Source organism: Vigna umbellata, chromosome 2, assembly GCF_029865625.1.
Source record: "Vigna umbellata cultivar VRB3 chromosome 2, Vumbellata_1.0, whole genome shotgun sequence".
NCBI lineage: Eukaryota > Viridiplantae > Streptophyta > Magnoliopsida > Fabales > Fabaceae > Vigna > Vigna umbellata.
The window spans coordinates 42,397,145-42,414,971 of record NC_142166.1 but is presented as its reverse complement, the minus strand read 5'-3'; the positions used below and the strand labels follow the sequence as shown (position 1 = coordinate 42,414,971).

Genomic DNA, 17,827 nt, shown 5'->3' with positions numbered 1-17,827 from the left:
ATTTCAAAAAGTTTATTCTAGAACATGTTCACGTGTTCCCAAAAACAAATTTCGAAACATATTTTATATATAGATACGTTGAAAAACTCATTTCGAAAGAAAATTTATGAATTCTAGAATCTTCTCTGGATGTTGTGCAAGAAGTAAAAGGGGACACTTCTTCCTACACTCCCACGAGTTTATTTTTGTCCCTCTTCAAACTTTTTTCTATTTTTCATTTTACTTTCTTGGTAATAATAAACTGAATAACATAATAATATGGAAAAACAAACTGGATCAAAAAATATAAGAAAGATGTAATGTTAACTGTTTCGGGTAAGCGTTGATACTCAAAGCACCATCAAGCTACATTATGTCCTCTCTCTTTATTTTAGTATTGTCAAAATAGGTTATCCGACTCAACTCGACTCGATTCATCATGGGTTGGTCACTTAGTGAGCCAATTCAACCTGACTCATTTGTCTAGCGAGTCAGAAAAATTCGAACCTGACTCAACCTAGCACAGGTTGGTGAGTTAAACGAGTTGACTCATTTAATTATAATTTTTTTAAAATAAAAAAATTAAAATTACAAACTTTTTGCATCCCAACATTAAGCAACAACAGATTCCTCTATTTCGATTTCACCTGTAATATATGTTCTTTCAATTCTAATATCTTTTTTCGCTACTTGTTGCTTTCAGTTTTTGAAGTAAGAGGTTTTATTAAGATTTTTGACGAAAACATGTTTGCTTGTTATGCGGTAACGCAACATTTGAAGGGATAAATTCTCTGCGCGACATGTCTAGGGAATGAGCAGTGCATCCCGATTGTCGGAATGCTACTAACCTTTTTCATGAATGCAGTGATTACTGTTTTAGAGTAAATCCTAATAAAACTATAGTAGTTGAAATTGCTAAGACTGTGGGCTTGATCGAGGTCTTGAGAAATACAAGGAGTTTTCCAAATACAATCTGAGGCAATTAACAACAACTAACATGGGTTGGGGGTTGGGAATGATCAACAGTGAAGTGAGAGCACTGTGAGAGCACCGTGAGAGCATAGCAGATTTGCGAGAGTAGAGTGAGGAGAGTATTATGTATGGTTTCATAAGATAATAAATTAATAAAATAAAATTAGGTGGGTTGGTAAGTCAACCCGGCTCACTACGGGCTCAACGCGGATGAGCCGGGTTAAAAGTTGGCCCACATAAAAAAAATACATTTTTTTCAAACCCAACTCAGCCTCAACCCGTGGTGAACTGGGTTGGCCCGCGGGTTGTAACCCATTTTGACAGCTTTACTCCTTCTTGTCCAAGTCGAGTGGGAGGGTAACTATGAAAGACTGACGCTCAAGTCAATGACTTTGCATAATAATATTGTAATAAAGATGAATAATCATAATTAATTACTTGATCTTCCTGTCAAACATATATTTATAGATATTATAATGAAGGCACCACTATGTCTCACCTATTAATTACCAATAAATGATTTTAATTATTCTTATTAATTTTAATTAATGATTATTATTCTCATTAACTGCCTATCAATAGCTGTTATTGCTCAGATTAATTATCAATTAATGACTATTCCGGACCGGTCATTTTCTTGCTGGATGGTCGCCTGTTCCTTGGTTGACTAGGTGGCCATACAATACACAAGCCCCCCAAGCCTAATCAAGCTCTTTATTGGAAGAGGTGCACGTGGATTATTGGGAACTTGAGAGAGGTTGTTTGTGTAATATTGGAGAATATATTTTCGATACGCTTTAAGTCTTCGTTCCTCTCTGTTTTTTCTGATCAATGAGCTCTAGGAGTTCCCTGGGAATGTTCAGTAGGTCGTATAAACGCGAGTGAAATTTCACGAAGAACGTTCCTCACCGGTAACCTCTAGGAGTTCACTTAGAACGTTTCCTAGGCAGAATAAACGCGAGTGAGAGTTCACGGAGAACGTTCCTCACCGAGGGATACACTCTATGTTGGCCAAGTGGTTTGTATGCATGGTCTTGTCATCTACACTGAAGAAAAATAACAACTCGAATTTGAACAATTTTATTTGTTTTAGTTTGTTTGGTGATCTTCTGATGGGTTGTTTCTTATACTGTGATGAATGTTTTGAGATTTCATGTGATAACATGCAATGTATATGTGAGGGATATGTGATGGTAATGAATATGTGGTTGATCATGTGAGTTATATTGATGAACATAATTCCATGACCCTCGTGGAGAGGTTACATGGTGGTGCAGTGTATTGCTGTTGTATGAATGTATGGAGCTTTACATATATTGGTGGTTTATTCTGACACTCTCAATAACATCAATCTCAAGTAGAGATGGATAGTTATGTCCTGAAGAGTATCAGGAGGTCCAGTCTAGGGACTTTACCTTGACCAAAAATATTTTATGGACTAAACTTGTATGGTATCTTGGGGTGATCCTCCAATATTACCATTACAAGTGCAAAAACTGCTATAGTTCGACATTCATACTATATTCGGATGATCAAGTCTAAGTATGTGACATGTTTAGGATGAATGTTTATATTGTGTGTAATATAATGTAAGATGAAATTTTATTTGATTAAGATGAATTGTTTTGCCACTAACTTATCATTGCTTTTATGTTGTCTATTTCTGTGTATGTATTTCTCTTTTTGCAATGATCACCTTAACCCTTGACCGGTATGAGCTTAGAGAGTGAACATATTTCTAGTTGTTTCAGCGTGAGGAGGAAGATGAAGCAACAATATAAATAGGTTCTCTTTCTCTAGAAGCCTCTCAAGTTTTTTATAAATTATCATCTATGTAACACTTTATTTTAGTAGATTTATATTTTTAAAATGAGATATTACAATTTTTGTCCTCTGAATAATTATTTTTTAAATTAAAATAATTATTTCATCACTTTTATCTTTAAGCGCGTATTTTTTAAATTTAACCTTTGTTTTCTATTTAACCTTTTTTAATCTTAATTATTTTATTAATTTTTATTATCATAAAAAAAATGAACATTTACACATATCATATGTATTTTGACTCGTATGTATAATGTTATTGTTTATTTAAAAATTTAGTTAAAAATATATTGAAATCAAATGTAACAAAAATATATATGTAATTTGGCTTGTTTCAATTTAAAAGTTAAAAAATAACCAAACTAAACTAATTTATCCAGGTTGGTTCAGATCAACACAAAAAATATTAAAATACGAGCCAGTGTAAAAAATTTGACAGTCAATCAAGTTAGTTCAATTAGCAAATATTCATATAGTTGTAACATATATAAAATAATAATAAAAAAACTATCACTAATTTTATTTTTAACATTTTCTTTGATTTTTTTAAAGGCATGTCATGTAAAAAATCAAACAAAATTTTTCTATATAAAAAGGACTGATGTCAACCAGTGCAATAATAATCAAACTCATTATCCTTTAGTGGTGAAATTTTATCAAATTTTAAAAACATATAAAATATAACAATCAATATAATTTAAAAAGTAGAAAAAAATAATTAAACAATATAAACTTAAAAGTAAATTATGAAAGTAAATTATGAAAATAATTGATGAAATGAAAAAAAATCAAACATGTGATGAATCTCTTCTTAAAAGAAAAGGTGCATTAAGAAGATATATTCGTTTTTTTATCATTTTTGGTAAACACATTACTCGATATCTGACCCTTCATATTTATACATGTAATAAATACTTTGTTTCTTCAAGATGAACCCAGACATGTGCTTAACAGCTTAATAGAATATCAGTCTACTCCCTTTAGTTGACACTACTAATCATGATTTAGCACTAATTACCTCACGGCTATTATCCCATAATTAGTTGGCTTTTTTTCCCATTCCACGTCATTGAGTAAAACTGTCAAAACGGGTTACCCAGTCCGATCCAGCTTGGCCCACCACGGGTTGATGGGTAAACGGGTTGGTTCACTAGCTCATTTAATTATAATTTTTCTAAAATAAAAAAATTATAAATTTTCTATAATTTAAATCTAAACAAATTTCACTCTCAACATGAGTGTTTAATTAATTTTGAAAACAAGGAACTTAAATAATTTTTTCAAGCAAAAACAAAATAATAAATAATTTTTTTATAAAATTAAAATTAAATTTTAATAAAATAAAATTAGATAGGTGGATTGTGGGCCAACCCGGCCCACCACGGGTTCAACCCACATGAACCGGGTTAAAATCTGACCCGCATAAAAAAAATACAATTTTTTCAAACCCAACCCGACTCAAACCCGTGGTGGGCCGGATTGACCCGCGGGTTGTAACCCATTTTGACAGCTCTAATTGAGTGTACTAATTGATTTGATATTGGGAAGAGGATGCCAGATGATTTAGAAACCAAATAATTTTGTAAGAAAAGTTAGATTGAAATTTATAACTTATTATTACTATTATTATTATTATTATCATCATTATTATTATTATTATTATAATAATAATAATAATAATAATAATAATAATAATAATAATAATAATAATAATAATAATAATAATAATAATGATGATGATTATTGTTGTTTTATTATGATAATTGTTGTTGCAGCTATAATAAAAAATATATATTAAAGGTATATATTGCAGTTTAATTTGGTTTGAATAGGTTTTGAAAATTCAAATATAAATGGAATTAATTCTGTCAAAATGAGTTGAAATTCGTGAGTCAATCCGGTCTACTAAGGGTTTGAGTCGGGTGTTGGGTTTGGAAAAAATGTAATTTTTTTATGTAGGTTAGTTTTCAATTCGGCTCACTTAGAACTCGGCTCACCAATCCACCTAATTTAATTTAATTATTTATTATTTTGTGTTTCAAAATTATTAGTTAGCATTTTTTATTATATTGTAGATGAGGATAAAAAAAATGTTTCAAGAGAGAAAAATATTATAGATTTTGTCTATTCAAGACTCTAATATTATAAATGGACAAGTGATACAAAAATTATCAATATTAAAAACTGATTTGTTTGTCTTTTGTACTTGTTTTTATGCTTGGATTGTATGATATTGTTTTATTTTGAATTATCTTTGGAGTTTAACATCATTTGAGTGAAATTTATTTAGATTTGAATTAAAAAAAATTTAATTTTTTTATTTAAAAAAAAAACTTATAATTAAGTGAGTCAATGAGTCAACCCGTTTAACCCACCAATCCGTGGTGGGTCGAGCTGGGTTCAAATTTTTTCAATTTGTTAATAAGTGAACCAGATTGGGTTGACTCACTATTTGATCAATCCGTGGTGGGCAGGATCAGGTTGAGTCGGGTTATCTGTTTTAACAACTCAAAATTAAACAAAACTAATTAATTCATACAAGACAATTTTGAAAGATTTGTATTTTTTTTTTCATTTATTGGTTATTTATATTTAGTTTTAATTTTTTCATATGGGTTAAATTTTAGACACTCCTAACCAGAAAGAATGTTAGTCAACTATTAATATTTTAACAAATAAAAATAGGCCAGAATTAGAATTAGACACAACAAAATAATTAACTAGATAAGTTCTATAATTTAAATGTTATATGAGCAATTTATTTTGTCATTTTATTCAATGCTATATAATTAGGTCTTAAAAGAGCTGAAGGCATCTATTGGGTCTAATAACTATCCAAGTTAATTTATGATGTTGCAATGATCAAAAGTTAAAATGCTTCTTTTATTTAAAGTTTAAATTTAAAACGAAGAAGAAAAAATGCACTTAAATTAAGTTCATTCATTTAGGTTCGTTAAGATTTCTCTGTTTAGTTTATAAAAGAGGGTGATATGTTACCATTTAGCTTAATAGGAGAATTATACTCATACTAAGAAATTTGTATACTTTTTTGACTGATATACATGGTTGATATAAAATAATTAGATATATTTTAAACATTTATTTCTGGGGGAGAAATTTATTCTTAGATTAAAATTAATATTTTTAGTTGTTTAAATTAAAATGAAAAAAACTTTAGCCGCTCTACGCACGTGTCTCACTTAAATACTATAAAATCATTACTAAGAAAACAACCATATAATAAGAAGCTTGGTAACAAAAATACAAATTCAAGAGGAGCTATTGAAATTTAAAGATAAAAAAGGTCAACTTTATAATTTAGAGTGGAGAACGAAAATGTTTTGGGGAGTGAAAATATGTTTGAAAGTTAATTTAATTTTTGCTTATGTTCTTTGTCCTAGTTCGTAGGAGCCGTAATAACTTGTTTAGCCGCCTAATAGCGATTTTAAAAATGTAAAACCTAGCCAACATAATATCAATTAATTAATTAATTAATCTTTTCTTCTTCCGAATATTGTGGCTCATTATAGGAATAGGAGAAGCCGAAACATCATATCAGAAGTAGGAGTGAAGTGCTCTTCTAATTATAGTTGCATTAAATTCAACATGCTTCTCTCAACTAAATTAAACCAAACAATTACGAATCATTCAACATTGCCACATTCAGATAATCTTACAAAGCACCTTTCATCAATGCCTATTAATTCCCTCCATTCCTATCAAGTACTTCCTTCGCCAATATCAATTCTATTTCCCCATCACAACTCAATTATAAAACATCCTACCAAACCAAATTTGGAGATACCCAAAACCTCAAGAACCCTAAATTTTCTACACTTTAACATATACAAACATCCAATTGATGCATTCTTTATTTTGTTAACTTACTTTACTAATTGTATGTTTGTGTTAATCATTTATTTCTCCTCTTCCTATCTACTATCGAGAATTGTTCACCAATCTTTTTCCCAAAGTTAATACAAGTTTGAATTGCATCAATGCTAGCAACATGCTAGCATGGTAGGGTAGGGTGTAATGTTATGGGATCATCTTCTATGCTTCAACTTTAGAGAGCGTGTCACGGAAACGACCCATTCAGAAGATAAGGATGGTAAAAGTTTGGAACTTTTGGATAATTGTTTTTCAATGGATATAACTTTTGTACACTTAGTGATATAGTTTTGAGCCCCACGTTTCGTTTGGAACCTAACATGCTACCTTTTAGAGTTCACAGCTGGGAGGAAGGACATAATGCAGGAAGCAAATAAAGACTCTGAGATTCAATTGAGGAATTGTAAGATTTTACCAAACTAATCGGTTGTTTGCAATACATAAATTCTTTCTTTGCTATGCATGCCTCCACCTCGGTCATAAATGCTAGCCTTAATTGTTGTGAAACGGTGCTGTGATAAAATCAGCTACATGCTTTAATGAAAAAAAAATGGATACAAAAAATGTGCCAACTCAGCTTGATAGCCTATAAAGCCATTTCGTCACTCAGAAAACTACCAACATACATTTGCTGTATTGCTGGAAGCTTTGTTTGGTCTGTGGTGCACCCGACTCAACAACTGAACGATGTGTATAGCTTTGTTTCTTTGGCAATGCCACCCACTGTACCCTTTTCTACTTTTGAACAACAGAGATGAATATCACAGTAGGCAAGCATTCTTCTTATTGCTGTTTATTTTTTCTTTATCTAAGTTTCTGGCACCTGATGACTTGTGGAAAATGCATGCACCTACACAATTGTTACATGGATGAAGGCCTACGAAGCCTGTGTGTTGGTGGGAAGATTGTGATATATTGGGAGGAAGAGACGAAATAGCAATGGGAACATGGTTGGCTTGTTCTACGCAAGGAAGGGTGGCTTTTCTCACCAATGTTTTGGAGCTTCATACCCTCCCTGAGGCCAAAAGTCGTGGAGACCTACCCGTTCTATTTCTCAAGGTATGCTTAGAATCAACATTTTTTTTTGTAATTGGACTGTCTACCAGCATAGAGAAAATGAAATCAAGCATGTTCAATATGAGAGAAAGAGATAGAATGATCCAATTCTCTGAAAGCATGTATCCCTGATACAAGACTAAGATCTACGTTGTTATTCTTTTAAGATTTTAGGTTCTTTAACTTTTTTTATATAAACTTTTTGTGGTTTACTGATGACAGAGCAGCAAGCAACCGAAAGAATTTGCAGAAAGCCTGAAGTCAGAGGCTCATTATTACAACGGATTCAACTTAATGTTGGTGGATATTGAGTCGAAATCAATGGTGTACGTCTCGAACAGACCAAAGGGACAAGCTATTACCATTGAAGAGGTTGCACCAGGGCTGCATGTACTTTCAAACGACAAGTTAGATTCGCCGTGGCACAAGGTTAATAGATTCGTCTTCTTATTACATTAAAAGAACATAACTTACTAAAGTAATAGATTCTCTACCAAAAGAGTCCTAATTTGAGTCAGGTGATGTTTTTGCAGTCTCTACGGCTTGAATTAAGTTTCAAAGAACACGTTGCCAAATACGGGGAAGGCGAAATTGGCGTAAAGGAGGTGATCGAAAAGGTAATGAAGGACAGAGTTAAAGCCGACAAAAGCTTACTACCTCGAATATGCTCACCTGATTGGGAATTCAATCTCAGCTCCATTTTTGTTGAAGTAGAAACGCCACTGGTATGTTAACAATTCATTGAAGCCCACGTTATTAATCATGGAATGGAACCTTTGAGTTCATGTATTTGCATGCAGGGTGTATATGGAACAAGGAGTAGTGCTGCATTGACCGTAAGATCAAGTGGGGAAGCAAGTTTTTATGAGGTTTATCTGGATGATGCCAAGTGGAAGGAACATGTAATCGATTTCCATATTGGGAAGTTGAAGTAGAGAACAGTCACACGGATGAATTGGCCTGGGCAAGAGTAATATATGACACAATTCTAGCTTTAGTATGCTCAAGTAATGAACTCTATCATCATTCATGAATGAGGAAGAATCAAAATCAATTGATCCAGTTTCTTCATATTTATGTAATTCATGTTTGATGAGATATGCCGTGAATAAGCACTGGTAATAGAGTGCATGCATGTATGTGGATTATTAGCCAATGAAATATAGTCATTGATAACATACAAAATTGCCCACATAGGAGAAAGCTGCGACGAACCATGAATCCAATATTCACTCACGCTGCAATAGATGACACAATTCCAGCTTTATGATCATCGGCTCTAATTTTTTTCATAAAAAAACGACTACATTTAATGTTAATTTTAATCGTAACACTTTTTTTTTTTACTTTAGGCATTCCACACTGTATCTAAGTTTTCTTTATAATAATTAGCAAATAATAGGACTCTGCACCATGCGCCATAATTGTGGCCATTTTCATTGCTGGGGCATATGATTCTCAGCTTTGTATCTTAAATAATTTGTAATTAACTTGCAAAACATGTTAACTATAATGCACTAACACAATGCAAAATTGGACAAATTCCTTATGTGAGTTCTGTGGAGAATATGAAGACCGTAACTCAGAAGTTTTCGATGTGATATTTAAGCAGCATCACCACATATTAATAGATACTAGGAACTGTGTTCTCATTAAGCTTTTAATTTGGAAGTAAATATAAGGGGTTAAACGTAGTTTGTCCTAATTATTATACAAGAGGACGATGTAAAATAATATGTATCTTAACCTTAAGTTGTATTAAGATGTTTTTGATGTTACATTCAGCCTCATAATAAAGATATAAATTGGGAGGAATTGGAGTGTATGATAGTCAATTGGATTGATATGATGTTATTTTGAATTGTACAATAATGTCTGTACCTTTCACATATTTAGAGATACCAATTGGGAGAAATTTAAGAAAATTTAGACACTAAGGACAACATGTTAAAAAAAAAAGAGATTAACATGTTGGAAGGACAAACAATTATCATTTTTTGGAAGGGTATGTTTGATTAAATCAATCATTACTGTTCTCCTCTTATCCTTTTTATCTTTTTTCAAAGTCTCAGAAACAATGATAAAGGAAATTAGAAAAATCCAAAGACTATTTTTATGGAGATGGAGAACAGAATAAAGAAAATGGTCAACAATATGTAAACCCAAAGAATTAAGAGGATTAGACATAAAAAAATATACAAAGTTTTAATAGGCATTACTTGCAAAAAGTGGAAATGGAGGTATGCAAAAACACATTGTTATATGGGGATTTGAGAGAACTAAATCAACCTAATCAACTCAAACAGAGTATATATGGAAACATAATATATATGGTGAAAGAACTTGAAGAAAATATGTAAGGTAGGATATGGACAACCATGGTTTGACAACAGTATCACATAGAATATAGGATGGGGAATATCAATCAAATTATAGAATAATATATGGAATAGAGAAATAATCCTTTATGAAAAATATCCTAGGCTATATAATAATTCAAACCCATGACAATAATGTATGAAATGAAAAATTTGAATAATAATCAATGAAGATGAAAATTAAAGTCAAGGAGGAAATGATTTTGAGTGAGAGTTATCTTCAGCTGACTTGTTGAAAAATGACTTTAATAAGTATTTGTAAAAGATATAGGATCAAGATTATTGGATATGGAAAGGAGAAGATGTAGATATATATACAATGGTGGCGGCTTGCGGGTTTGCGCATGGTGGCCGGCGGCGTGGTTGAACTATGGTACTTGCGGCGACCCAAATGGCTAGTGATGGTGGCGGCCTGATGATGGGGTTGGTGGAGAGGAGAAATCGTGAGGCGGAGGGAGGCAAAGATGAGAATAGCGAGAGTGCAAGAGAGAAATCGTTTGGTTGTTTGATTTTAACCTAAGGGTACTACCTTAGTTATATTTAAAACCGGTGCCTAAACCCTTTAAGTGCATCAGTTACACAGCAAACCGGTCCCTAAACCATTTAAAATTCATATTATATGCCTCGGTTGGCCTTCTACTCGAGACAGTAACATCTATAGGCATCAGTTCATATATAACCGAGACATATAACCGCTCAATATTTACCGAAATGCCACCGCACTTTTATACGCTTCGGTTTCAATAGAACCGAGGCGTATATAGCACGTTAAAAAAGCCTTTTTTTACTAGTGCAAACTCAGTAACAAGTTCCTTAGACAACAACTTCTCTCTAATAAAATGACAAACAATTTTTGTGTTTTGTTCTCTCATGAAACACTTGATTGGAGACAATATGAAGGATTGCTTGGTTGTCACATTACAGTTTCAACGACTCATTTTTATAAAATTTCAATTCTTGAAGAAGTTGTCTGATCCACACAAGTTCGCATGTAGTTAAAGTCATAGATCGGTATTCAACTTCAGCACTAGATTGAGCAACAACACTTTGTTTCTTACTTTTCCAAGATACAAGGTTCCCTCCAAGTAAAACATAATATATTGTAATAGATCTTCAATCAATTAGACAACCAGCCTAATTTGCATCACAATATCCTTCGATCTGAGTGTATCTGAGAATGCGAATCACTGCATTCCAATGATCAACGAACTATCAATGGGATTGCAATTTGTTAGGCTTGTTTCCTCTAAAATATCAAGAGCATATTTCCTTTGTGAAATGATGACACCCTCTTTTGACTAGTGCAAACTCAGTAACAAGTTCCTTAGACAACAACTTCTCTCTAATAAAATGACAAACAATTTTTGTGTTTTGTTCTCTCATGAAACACTTGATTGGAGACAATATGAAGGACTGCTTGGTTGTCACATTACAGTTTCAACGACTCATTTTTATAAAATTTCAATTCTTGAAGAAGTTGTCTGATCCACACAAGTTCGCATGTAGTTAAAGTCATAGATCGGTATTCAACTTCAGCACTAGATTGAGCAACAACACTTTGTTTCTTACTTTTCCAAGATACAAGGTTCCCTCCAAGTAAAACATAATATATTGTAATAGATCTTCAATCAATTAGACAACCAGCCTAATTTGCATCACAATATCCTTCGATCTGAGTGTATCTGAGAATGCGAATCACTGCATTCCAATGATCAACGAACTATCAATGGGATTGCAATTTGTTAGGCTTGTTTCCTCTAAAATATCAAGAGCATATTTCCTTTGTGAAATGATGACACCCTCTTTTGACTGTGCCATTTTAATACCAAGAAAATATTTTAGATGACCTAGATCTTTAGTTTGAAAGTGGTTGAACAAATGATTCTTTAATTGAATAATTCTAGTGACATCATTTCGTGTAATAACAATATCATTAACATACACCATGAGATAAACACATTTGTCAAGAGAAGAATGACCATAAAACACTGAATGATCCACCTCACATCGTTTTAGTTCAAAATTTTGCCTAACCCGACTAAATTTATCAAACCAAGCTCAAGGTGATTGCTTCAAGCCATAAAGGAAACGACGTAATTTTCAAACTAATTGAAACTCCCCATGAACAAAAAAGCCAAGAGGTTGCTCCATATATATCCCCTTTTCTAGATCACCATGAAGAAAGACATTTTTAATGTCCACCTGGTAAAGTGGCCACTAAAGAATGACAACCATAGCAAGCAAAATACGAACTGTACTAGTTTTAGCCATAGAAGAAAAAGTATCACAATAGTCAAGGCCATAAACTTGAGTATATCCCTTAGCTACTAGACAAGCTTTGAGACAATCAATTTCACCAGTAGGAATGTTACTAGAGATATGATATGAGGCACTTGAGTCAAGGATCCATGGATTGACCTTTCACAGATTGAGATATGCAGGCAATTGACACATTGGACATGGGGGAGGATTGGCCAGGATTAAAAGATTTTCCAGACTTGTACCTCAAAAATTTTTATTACTCTTCATTTGAAATTCTAGATTATAGATCATTAGATTTAGAAACATGAGCAGCTTTGTCTAGATATTTATGTAAGGTATAATATTTCTCTTGAGTATGACCTATTTTCTTACAATATGTGCATTGAGGACGCATACTATGACCACCATGTCTTCCTCGGTTGCTTTTACCTCCTCATCTTCCTTGTGGTGCTACCATAGCTGATGTTTCAATACCATCAATTGAATTTTCGTCTTTAATTAATGAAGGTATCTGAAAAAGTCGAGTAACTAGGTCGTCCATTGATGGGACTTGGTCACCAGCGATCATTTGATCACGAACATGATCAAAATATGAGTGTAGACTTCTTAGAATTAAGACCATGTAAAACTTATCAAGCTTCTTGTTTATGCCTTCTAAAGAATCAGCCACAAAGAAATTCTTCAATTCCTCTACAACAACATGAGTCTTTCCTATGTGAGCAATCATATCATGATTGTCTTGTTTGAGGGAAGTCACTCTTTGAGTTACATTAAAGAGACGTTGCACATCATTAGCAAAGATATCATGTGCTCTTTTCCAAAAGGAGAGCATGTTTTGTATGGTTTCAAAATTTCTAAAACCTCTTGCTTGACAGATTGTCATGGGACAACACATAATTGAAAATCAAGCTTCTGCCATTGAGAATTCTCTTCATCGGGTACAATGGAAATATCTTGTTCAAGATGATCATGGTATCCTTGACCAAGAAACAATAACTCCACGGAAGAAGACCAAGATAGATAGTTTTTCCAACTGAGTTTTGCAGAAGTAATGGTAGGGGTAGTAGATAGAGAAGGTGTTCCAAAACTAAAAACCATTCTAAGGCCAAACAGAAGAGGGAAAAACTGATTTGAGGGTAGAAACCCTAGATTGAAGCTATTGTCAATGGAACAACAAAACAACGACCGCAACAGACTTAGGAAATTGAGGCAAAACGAATGGCAGTGGCGCGGTGATGTTCCGACACGAGGAAGGCGGTGTGTAAAGCCCACACACCCGAGACTGGTCGAAAAGAAGTGACGAGTGATAGTGTGTCAGAAGGAGAATGAAGCAGCGACCACCAAAGATGGGTCGCGCTCGTCGAGCTGCACCTAACCCTTGATTTCGTCGGAGAAAAAGTTGTGATGGTGACAATGGCGACAACAGACAACGACGACATTAGACAAGAATAGCAACCATGGACAACGGTGGCAGACATTGGTGACGGAGAACAATGGCGAAGGCTGACTCTGGATACCAACTTAAAGAGTTGGGAGAGAAACTGAAATTTTTTATTATTACTGTTCACTTAACACTAATACACATACTACCCTAGTTATAAGGGATAGTAGATCAACATAAAAAGGAAAAACAAAAGACTCCTAAAAATTCCACTCTAAAAAGCTCACTAGAAAATACATACATTTCAATATAGCTTAGCCCATATTTCTTCTATTATAAATAGAGGACTTTATGTGTATATTCAACACAAAGGAGATTAATCACATACATAGCTTTCACTATATTCAATATATTATTTAGAGCCTAAGGTTCTTTTGAAAAAAAAAATGTTGCCTCTACACTAGTTTCATAAAATTAAGATGGTAAGAATATGAAGTTCATCACGAATTAGTTTAATCATAAGTTTGATAACAACAAAGAAACAATATTTTCGCAACCACTAAATGATAATAAACTAGGGATGTATTAGGTTCAAATATGAGAGTTCTTTTAAAATTTATTATAAATCTAAATTCTGTGTTAACAAGGAAGTGAGTTAGTTCAACTGATATAACTAGAAAAATAGCTCTAAGCTAACTTTTAACTAAAAAAAGTGAGAAGAATAGTTATCTTGTCATTAGGAAACGAATATCTAACCCTCCTTCTTAAGTTAGTATAAAGATAACAAAAGAATTTTCCTTAAAAGAACTTTAGGCTCTGATACCATATTGAATATAGTGAAAATTATATATGAGATTATTTTTCCTTGTGTTGAATATAAGCATAGTATCCTCTATTTATAATAGAAGAAATATGAACTAAGTCCAAAATATAAATAAAAAATAATAACAAACTAACTAAACATAAAATATAAGTGTAAAATAAAGATAATATATCTGACCATACGAGTTGCGCCACTCTTCGAAACAAGGTAGAAAAGTTAATCAATGTCAAATATCAGAAACTGTTCGTGCGACGAGACGAAAATGGAAACTCTCGTATCGAGTACTAGATGTATGACGATCATATGGATGATGGAAGAGAAGATAAGAGAGATAAAGAAACGAAAGAAAGGACAGAAGAGTCGGCTAGGTGGGATGACACACGTACCTCTGACAAACCTCATTTGAAGGACACCATCCAAATGATATTTGGAGGCTTCGCAGAATGCAAAGCAAAGTCCTCAACAAGAAAAAAAAGGTATTTGAGGGCAATCCAGTTAGGAAACACAATGTTTATAAATTATCAACGTAAAAGATGTCACTGATTTATTTTTTTACGATAACATTTTTTTATCTTTTTATCAATTTATCAACATCAAACTGACCCATAAAATAATGAATACACCCAATTTATTTCTTTTACGATAATGTTTTTTATTTTTAATCTTATATTATCATGTAAAAAGAAAACTTATTTTCTGACTTCTCTTCTTTCAACATGTTTTATTTCCATCTCCTTTATTCGCACCAGGTTTGGTAGAGTTATGACATTACCATTGCGACTTCATACCAACAATTTTGTGCCTTTGTTCTTTTTTATAATTATTCAAAAGACTTTTTGAAGTCATTCGAGGATTATGAAAAGTAATTATATGTCAAAATTATAAAAACATCTTAACATAAAATTACCATTTGACCCAATACTTGAGTTTAATCCAAAATATGGATAGAATGTCTAGAGGCCGATCCAAACATATAAGGTGTGAACTTTGGACTGACGAGAGTTTGAAGATACAACAAAGTCTTTGGATTTATATGAAGTTTTGATTTAATTAACATATCTTTTAATATAGGAAATATTTTAGCAAAAAAAAAAAGAAAAAGATGATTTACAATCTTAGTGTCTATAATCAGGAAGGTAGTTCTAAAGTCCAAGCACTTGCATTGTATATATTGTATATATTTGAGGGTTGAAAGTTGAGAGTTTTGAGTTTTGGAGTTTGGGTTTTAAGTTTTAGAGTTGAGGGTTTTTTAGGATTTATGATTTTTACACATGTTTTATCCTTTTTATTTTTACAAATTCTACTTTATATTTTTATAAATATATTAAATTTTTAAACTTATAAATCAACTTTCAAGTTTGGTTCTATTTAAAATTTAATTATAAAATTAAAATTTTTATTATTATTTTCCTTAACCTTTAAATGTCTTTTAATGAACATACAAACAAACATCATTTTATGAATAGACATAAATTTAAAATTAGTTTATATAAAAAAAATAGAATATAAAAAAATTAGTTATAAGAAAGTCGAGGAAGAAACTAGATTGAAGTAATTCGAAAAAAATGCCAACAAAATTAATTAATTGTTCAAAAGCATAATAAAACACGATAAACGACATTAGGATAGTAGAATTAAAATTTAAAATGACATAAAAAGAATGTTAACACTGAGAAAAAAAGAAAAAAAGGAATACGAGTCTAACGAGTCCTTTCCATTTGTCGAGATTCAGAGGTTCCCAATCCCATGGTATTGCTGGAGTAATGGAAAGGAAGTTGTATATTCTGAACATCAAATGTTTGCAAATATTCCTAGTTGAAGATTTTTCCACCACCTCTCTCTGGTCAACCAAATTATCGATCTAAGCTAATGAATCAAAAAGTTTGATTGGATCATAATCAACGAGGTATTGTCTATAAATATTATCTTAATAATAATTTAAAATCACTTTTTATATTAATTTAAAAATTGATCAAAATCTATGATTAAGTACTAAATTTTTTTTTGAAGCACTAACCATTTGGTAGAGGACAAAGTGACAAGTACGAAAGAGTTGGTGGAGTAAAAAAAACTTTTTCAAGATAAGTTTGGTTTATGAAATTTGAAGTATTGAAATATACTAAAAAGATTTTTTAAAAAATCAATACAATATATTTTAATATTAAACGGATAAAAAAAAAATCCAGAGCATCTGGACTCACCTACGTATAAAATTGGGCTCTTGTTTTACGCAGACGCAGGCAAAGTTTTTTGTGGGGACACCTTCAGAAAACGCCATGTTTCCTTCATTCATCAATTTAATTATTAATACAGAGATTTTGCAGTATGGTTGGTATAACATAATCCAATTCAATATAGGAAATGAAAAGTAAAAGCGGAGAAGTAAATATTAAGTGGAGGGAGGTTTCTTGCATGACTGAATTGGTGAGAGTGACTCAAAGTTATGAAACGAATGTCAAAACTTGTTTGTTCTGGGCGGTACTAAAATAATCATTCTCTTATTAATATTTGAACACCAAACTCGCTTTCATTAGCCTTAGAACAGTCCAGAGATAATTTAGTTTAACCAATATTATGTGTAGCATAGAAAAGATACATTTTTAAAAGAAAGTTTAGTTATAGTCGTATCCTCATTTGGTTGCTCCTTCTCCGTCTACCACCTGCCAAGGAAACTTGTGTATTCTTACACGCTTTTGAATGAATTCAAGTCTCTTTAATTTTCCACAGTTTTGGTCAAATTGATTTTAATTTCTGAATACTTAAATAAAGTTGTAGTGCATAATTACCATGAGAAGAAGAAATGCATTTCACACGCTGCATCGTCGGAGGTTGATCGACAAGTTCGTTTGATGCTTGGGAACATGCGAATATGTAACTGCCCAGTGGCTTGCTACAACTCGTAATTATTTGTTAAATTAACTTCATTTAAATAGTAGTCGAATATTTTGAACGGATTAATGTAGTAAGACTCTTCCTCTTTCACAGAAATGCTTTTAAACTCTATTCCTCATATAGATTTCAAATGAATATGTATATTATCATAAATGCTTATAATTTTCTTTTATTTGAGTTAATTAACGAAAATACAAACCGGTCTTAAAACTTTAAGGTTCACATCTTATGACGTCATCATACTAGTTAATATTGAAAATAATATAGAAGTCGATGCCCAAATATAATTTAGACGAAAAAGTATAAATAGCTAATAAGCATCTATACAGCCATTATGCCATATAAAGGGTGTAAATAAACTATAAAAAC

General features: G+C 32.2%; 1 protein-coding gene across 1 annotated transcript; it reads left to right on the top strand.

Annotated features, from left to right (window-relative positions):
* The first annotated feature begins 7,269 nt into the window (after positions 1 to 7,269).
* Positions 7,270 to 8,907, top strand: LOC124842119 (uncharacterized). The gene is made up of 5 exons (XM_088107998.1): positions 7,270 to 7,436; positions 7,542 to 7,725; positions 7,945 to 8,151; positions 8,256 to 8,447; positions 8,523 to 8,907. The coding sequence occupies exons 1-5, from the start codon at positions 7,354 to 7,356 to the stop codon at positions 8,655 to 8,657; spliced, it is 801 nt and encodes a 266-aa protein (XP_087964124.1). The 5' UTR covers positions 7,270 to 7,353; the 3' UTR covers positions 8,658 to 8,907.
* Positions 8,908 to 17,827: the final 8,920 nt, after the last annotated feature.